This window comes from Kryptolebias marmoratus, linkage group LG12, assembly GCF_001649575.2.
Source record: "Kryptolebias marmoratus isolate JLee-2015 linkage group LG12, ASM164957v2, whole genome shotgun sequence".
NCBI classification, from domain to species: domain Eukaryota; kingdom Metazoa; phylum Chordata; class Actinopteri; order Cyprinodontiformes; family Rivulidae; genus Kryptolebias; species Kryptolebias marmoratus.
In genome coordinates, this window is record NC_051441.1 from 24,683,997 (window position 1) to 24,691,779 (window position 7,783).

At 42.2% G+C, this 7,783-nt stretch overlaps 1 protein-coding gene across 1 annotated transcript in view; it reads right to left on the minus strand.

Moving 5' to 3' along the window:
• Positions 1-1,931: 1,931 nt before the first annotated feature.
• LOC108251625 (sarcoplasmic reticulum histidine-rich calcium-binding protein) overlaps positions 1,932-7,783 on the minus strand; it is a 19,134-nt gene continuing 13,282 nt past the window's right edge. Inside the window, exons 4-6 of the mRNA XM_017441975.3 lie at positions 3,371-3,422; positions 2,292-2,328; positions 1,932-2,212 (exon numbers count right to left, since the gene is read on the minus strand). Coding sequence (XP_017297464.1) covers positions 2,167-2,212; positions 2,292-2,328; positions 3,371-3,422 — 135 coding nt within the window. The 3' untranslated portion in view covers positions 1,932-2,166. The remainder of the gene's footprint in view (positions 2,213-2,291; positions 2,329-3,370; positions 3,423-7,783) is intronic.

Below are 7,783 nucleotides of genomic sequence, written 5' to 3' on the forward strand. Positions count from 1 at the left end.
TCCACAGAGAGCGAGCAAGATATGTGTCTATAGATACTTATGTATTTTTTCTTTAAAATTATGTCTTTCCTAGGCACACCTGTACCAGTGCAGCCCCAAACCTCTACAGAAGATGCTTTTACACACAAAGAGCAGTTGACTGGTAAAAACGCTGAGGACTTCATTAATGAACCGAAGGAGACCACAGCTGAGGAGCAGCCAAAGATCTCACCACAAAATCAAGAAGAGACTGTGATTGTGCTTGATCTGGTTCCTGTTCCTCCTCCTCCTCCTCCTCCTCCTCCTCCTCCTATTGTTCCGTCCTCGCCAGCTTTCCAGATGAAAAGGGCCCGAAGCCCCTCTCCAGCTGCCTCTCCCATAGACCAGCCAGATCAGGAGTCATATGAATCACCTGCTGCTAATGCCATCTCATCAAGTCAGGGTGGCCTATGTGACACTGACAGTAAGAAGAGAAAGCGTAAGTTTTGTTTTCCTTAGTCCTGTGACTATTGCTTTTACATCCATTGATTTTCTTACACCGGGGGGTAGCTATTAGAAAAACCCAACTACCAACTTAAGGAGTTAAGCACTAAAATGCTGCTGCTGCCTATCTCCAGCTAGAGGTGGGGGTCACCCTGGACAGGTCGCCAGTCTGTCCAGGGTGGCGACCAGGGCGACACAGAGACAGACAGGACAAACAACCATGCGCACACACACTCACACCTAGGGACAATTTGGAGAGACCAATTAACCTGACAGTCATGTTTTTGGACTGTGGGAGGAAACCGGAGTACCCGGAGAAAACTCACGCATGCAGAAAGACCCAGGGCCAGGAATCTAAACCAGAACTTCTTCTATCAACTGTGCCACTGTGCATTTAATGTACATTTCTGTTATACTAACTTCAAATTCTCAATTAATAATGATGCTTGTCTTGACCTTGTTTATGAACCTGTGGACAAGTACACAGTATTTGTTAGTTAAACAGTAAGTTTAACTAACTGTCCTGAAATCATAAACCAAGCCTTTGCAAATTTTACATAAGTGGGGAGAAGGAAAAGACACGGCTGGAGATGGAGATTAACAAAGATAGCGACAAAGCTTATCCACTTTGTTGCTATCTTCATTGATTTTTTCCAGACTCTTCTACTGACTGTCAAAACAGCTAGTGATATATGTAGCAACTCTTTTTTTTGTTGTTGAGACTCTTAAATCAACATTGCTCTGTCATGAGCAAGCAGCATAAGTTGCTTTGATTCCCCCTTGCTTCTAAAAAGACCTGCAGTCAGTCTAACAGTTACCAAACCACTGCTACATTCTCATAGTTAGCTGTAAGGTGAACAGATTTTTGCATTTTCATCTGCCCTTATTAAAATTTTTATTATTAATTATTTTTTAAATGTATTTATTTTACTTATTTTTATTTTGTGTATGATTTTTATTTTCTGTTTTATGTAGGGGTTCACAGCGTTGTATAAACCTTGAATGCTGTAAAAAATGTGTTCTGAAAATTGATAAATAAAGTTTAAAAAAATGTGGCAAGCATATGCATTCCTTCAAAGATTGCTTGGCCTTTAGTTTAATAAGTGAATATGGAACGATACAATAATGATCTACAAAACATCCTGAACATGATTCCTTCTTGATACAGTTAAATGTTGTTCATGTAGTTTTACGGAGCACCATCTGTTAAAACGTGGAGCTGACCTGTGAGAAAAACATTTTTCTCTGTCTGTCACTTCTGTACGTGCTGTGTTGTGTCTTAAAGTCAGTTTTAGGTTTTGCAATAAAGACAGCTATGCTCTGATGCAGAAAGAATGCAAACCTTTTCCTCCCGCTGAACTTGATGAGCATATTTGTGCCAGCAGAAATGGAACAAAACAACAGGTGCTTCACATTTTTAGTGAATTTGGGCTTTAAACTGTGAAGCATTTAAAGAACCAAGTCACTGATCGATGAAAATGTCACATCTCTTTATTTAACATAATCCAGAATAGCTTTATTTAGAGTTTACTTAAAAGTAGAACTTGTCAGGCAATATCAGTACACAAATATACTTGGGCATCACTTAACAACTTTTATTCAGTTATTCTTGAGCAAAAGTGTAAGGTTCTCAAGGATCAAAGATAAAGACAACAAAAATCATAATTATTAGTTTGGCCACATGGTGGCAACATATGGTTGGCTTTAGTTGGCATTGTCGTCCTCATCATCAAAGACGTCAGCTACAGTTCTGTAGGTGAAGAGGTGAAAGGTTTACAGACTGTTGTTCATTTTTTAACATGATTTGGATGGGTGTAAATAAGACCTACTTGTAGATCGATCCAGTGACTTCGTCAACAAATCCTCCTAGAGAGGAAAGACAATGCATGAGGTAAAGATACTAACATCAAAAGCAATATGTCTGATCAGGCAGAAATAAATGACCTTCCTAAGTAATGCAAACTGTTTGAAACAAACACCTGACTCTTATGCTTTGCCTTAAGCTTCATGCTCACTTTAGAGTATTTTATTCTTTTTTTCCATTCAAAGCAGTTTGTTTATACCGTGTAATGCCAGTTCACAGCAAAAGTAATTTCAGGACACTATACAAAGAAGTAACAAATTCATATCATAAATCTAATTCAGTTCAAAAGAGATCCAGAGCCAATTCAATACAATTATAATATTAAAGGCCTAGCATTTCTTTACGGAAGATCATTTTATGATGAAAAATGACAGTTGTAGATGTTTTATGTCAAATCTTAAAAATAATGTTACTGCAATATTGCAAAATGTCACACTCAGAGTATGTGTTGTGAATGACTACAAGCCACTACCACACTAAATTTTAGCTCAACATTTGTAGATTTCACTGAAGTATACTCATTTGTTTATGTTTGATAAGCTGTGGTAGCCATTTTAAATTGGATTGACCCCAAAAGTTAATCAGTTAATTGATAAATTTACAGTCAATAATTATGTTCTGAGAGTTTCAATAAAATCCATCTTCTAGTTTACAAGATATTTTGCTAACAGACAAAAAGGTTTAACTTCAAAAGCTAATGTAAAGGTTTTAAACAAAAATGTTGCACAACGTTTGTGTTTGGGATTATGCTCAGTTACTAACACACCAAATCTTAGCTCAATATTAGTAAAATTGGCTGAGTAATAGCCTTTTTTTTAAAGATCAGTTTGCTGTTGCAGCAACTGTGAATCAGCTTGACTCTATAAGTTAATCCGCTGTAGATGTCAACCTATAACCTCAGGATTTGCAACAATCTACTCCAACTGGCTCTTTTTTCAGAAACTTTAACTTTAACTTATTTAAACCTGTTTCATGATATTACTGAATGACTGGGTAAAATAAGTGCAGCTACTGGTATGGTTGGCTGTAAAAAAATGTACTCACCAGGCTTGCAAACTGTTTCACAAACAGGACAAACATGGCAGAAACTGCACATCTGTAAACAAGAAAGAGACAAATTACATATTGGTGGTGAGCTGGTAAGCAGCTGTCTTTGTGTGTGCAAGAGCTTCAGACTTTGTCCACAGTACAAAAGCATGTATGACAAGTTAGATGGAGAGTGGAAGGCCTGACTAGGACTGTGTTACTGTTACACATTAGAGAGAAGAAACCCTTTTCAAAGGGTTACAGCTCATGTGTCTGTTTAGAAAAAGGATACAATGAAAGTATAAATGTATGGATGAATAAATGGATGGATGTTGGCTCAATGATGGCTGGATGTAAGGACAGAAAGATAAATGGATGGATGGATGAATTAATAGATGAATCATAGATGATTGATAAATGGGTGGATGTATGTATGTATGGGTGTGTGATACACTCTATAGTGAGAGTTCGTTCCCTGTGTATTTATTACAAAGCCAAGAAATTTAACTTATAAGTTATTAGTGAAGGACAGGAACAGTAAATTTTGGGAACAAAGGGGGCGGAACTAAAGTAAAATCACTATTTTGTCCGGACTCTGGAGTGAGTAGTGCCCTCCATCCTCCGTCTCCTCAGTTGAAGTTTGAGAAAGGAGATGAAAGTCCGCTTCGTCACTCACGGACATTATTAATCTAATTGTCAGGTTCCCGGAACTCCTATTCAGAGGGAAGCCGAGGAGGGAGACCATTCAACCTGATCATCTTTTTGTTACCTTTGGTTTCTCCCTGTTGAAACCTGTAACAAACTGTGGGGTCTCGTCCCGGGATCTTTCACCATCAAAATCAGTTGGAGAAGATCCAGTGATACCAGAACCACGTGACTGAAGGAGTGACAGTATACAGTGAAGGCCAGGACTCAACTTGTGGGTGTCGAAAGAGGAAGACCAGAGTGGGACGAGATCGTCGCTGCTCTCTGGGGGAACCACACTGCTGATCCTGGGGCCGATGTATGCTGATCACTAAGGAGCCACGTTGTAGATCCAGAGAACAACATATACTAACTGCAAGGAGCTGAATCGCTAATCCGGAGGTCCAGGGTGTTATCAGCTAGAGGACTCAATCAGAACAGAGTCAGACACCATGGCATTGGTTTGCAAAGAGCTAGTATGGGACATCAAAAAACAACTGTTCAAGCTGTCAAGTGACAACATCTACCAGGTGGCAAAATATATTGCTACCATCATCCAGCATGGAGAGGAGCTGGATCCAGATGATGAAGAAGGTTGCATGAACTTTATAACCTCCTACCTGCAGTCGGACTCCTTACTGAGACTGGAAGACGAAGGGGTGGGACATTTGTTGAACTTGAATGATCAGATTCGTAAGTTAACCGATATTCATGTTGCTAGTAACTCTGAGGCAGGAGGATTGAACGAGGGAGACGCACACATGGCGCCTGTTCCTGGCCAATCCACAACCATTAAACACTATGTATCACAACCTCATTCTTACCCACATAGTACAGTCGTCGAACCTCAACGGCACCCCATGATGCAGCCCAACACAAAGATACAGTCCATAGAAGAGCTGAAACAGGTGTATGAAGAATTAGGTGAGAGGCTTCAACAGTACGAATCTAATGTGACCCACCCAACAACCACATCTCTTCGTCAAGGTGAGTCAGAATCGTACAGCAGGCAAAACATGAATGCAGATCAACCTGTGTGCCTGAAAGACCTTGCTTACCTACAGCGCAAAGACTTCAAAGTACATGGGGGACAGATTGGAGATCAGAACTCTGACCTAAACTACAACAACATTAGCAAACAAATTGAAGAGGGAGTGAAAGAAGGTTTCACAGAGGCAGAGGTGGTCAGGGGGGTGCTGAGGATCATAAAACCAGGAGCTTTTAAAGATATGCTTGTAAACAAGGACTCGGTCACAATATCAGAGCTCAAAGGCTTCCTCAGGTCTCATCTAGGTGAGAAAGCATCGACTGAGATGTTTCAGGAATTAATGTGTGCCAAGCAAACAGAGCAAGAACCATCCCAGCAGTTCCTATACCGCATGATTGGGCTGAAGCAGAAACTTCTTTTCCGAACACGGCACACTGGTACAGACATCACCTATGACCCCATGATTATCCAAAAAGTTTTCCTCCATACCATATACCAGGGTTTGGGACCAAAACACAGTGACCTTCGACAGAAGCTGAGACCGATACTCACAGACAGCCAAGTTACAGATGAGGAAATCCTCAGCCAAGTGATGAAAATTATGAGTGATGAAAATGAACATCAACACCAATTGGCTCAACCCCTCAGGCAAAAGACAACACAAACCCACAGCACCAAAGTAGAAGAAAGAGGTGACTGCAGTAACAACAAGTTACAAGGCACAGTAGAAGACAGTAAAAATCTCCGGACCATAAAACAACTCAGTACTCAAGTTGAGGCTCTGACTCAGATGGTGGCGTCACTAATGGAACAACAGACTGCTAATACTTCAGGAGTTCAACCTCCTAGTATTCCAACCCATACGCAGACGCGTCCACCCTACCAGCCATCTCCAAACAGATCAACACGACCTCTGTTGAGGCAGCCCACAACTCAAGCGAGGGGTAGGACGGCTCGTTGCCCCAGGTGTACCGAACAGAACGCCTTGGAATGCAGCCACTGTTTCGTGTGTGGAGAAGCATTTCACAGGGCAGTAGGGTGCCTGCAGCAAACCCAGGTGCAGGGAAACGGGACTCGGTCTCTGGTTAGGGGACACCCAGCAGCCGGCGAACAGTTTCAGTCCCGAACAGCAGACCAGACCTCAGGTCAGATATAAAGACACCTTAAGCAAAGACAACAACAAAAGACACAGACAACTACCAACTAGAGCCTAACTACCTGTAAGGTCCCTTTAGTGGGGAAGAAAAGCCTGCTGAAGTGCCTGCTCGGCGGTTATCCAGTTACAGTCCTCTTTGATTCCGGATCACAAGTGAGTATAATCGACCAAGAATGGGTCACCACCCACCTCGCGAACTGTAACGTGAGGCCTCTTTCAGAGCTATTAGAGGAGGAACTGGGTGTCTATGCTGTTACTGGCCATGCAATACCATACAGTGGGTGGGTGGAGCTCACTGTGAACCTCTCAGGAAATGAAGATCCCAACCTAACTATCCAGGCTCCATTTCTGGTCAGTCAGTTGCCACTTCCCCAACCCCTCCTTGGAGCCAATGTACTGGGGGAGGTTATCAGACGAAAGGAGTCCTCGGGGGAGGCTGTTTCCACAGTAGTCAGCCTCCTCCGTAAAGCCTTCAAGATAGAACAGGAGCAAGTGGATGCTATCGTGAGCTTCATCCAGACACCGCCCAGAACTTATGAAGAGCCAGTCACAATAAAAGTGGGTAGAGACCTTACTGTGATCCCCTCTGGCAAGACAGTTCACGTGTGGTGCAGGATACTCCGAAACTTCAATCTTTCTGACCCTGTTGTTCTATATGAACCTGCCGACGGGAGCACCACCTTAGAACACTTGGGTGTTGGGGAAGGCCTCCTTAAAATCGACGATGCTAGGTGGCCACATGTCAAAGTGCCCATCTCTAATCACTCGAAGCAAGTGATCATATTACCCAAGAGGACCCCCTTGGGAACCATTCAACAAGTCATAAAGATCCTAGAGACCGACACTCCCAGGTCACATCAAAAGGAAGTGGCTGTGGTTGAGGTAAATGGTGTGACAGGCCCAAACACCCCACCACTTGGATCCTGGCTCCCGCCTGTCGATCTTAGCCATCTAGACACCGAAAAACAACGGGTGGTAGAGGAGGTGCTCTACGAGGAGTGTGGAGCTTTCTCCCACAGTAGTGACGACATTGGATGCATCCCTTCTCTACAGATGGAGATTAGGACTAAGGATGACATCCCTGTCCAGAAGGCCTATGCATCCATCCCAAAACCACTATACAAAGAGGTGAAGGAGTATATCCAGGAGCTTCTGGTCAAAGGGTGGATTGTAAAATCCCACTCACCATATGCAAATATGGATGAAAAATGGATAGAAGGATAGACAATTGGATGAATGATGGATGGATGGGTAAGTGGATAGATGAATAGATGGAGGGATTAAGAGATGGATAGATGTAGGGATGGATGAATAATGGATAGGTGGAAGGATGCATGGATGGATGGATGGATATACATTCCTGATCAAAGTCTTAAGACCACTCAAAAAATTGCAAGAATTTGCATTTTGCACTATTGGATCTTAAGAAGGTTCTAAGTAGAGCTTCACAATGTTAAAGGAAAAAATCAGTGCAAGAGACAAGAACATTTGAGCGGGGAATTTTCTGCAAACTGCATTTACACTCAAACATGATTTTTTCAGCTGATCAAAAGTTTAAGACCAGTCTTTAAAAGCCAAAAGCTGTGCAAAAATCTGGATTCCA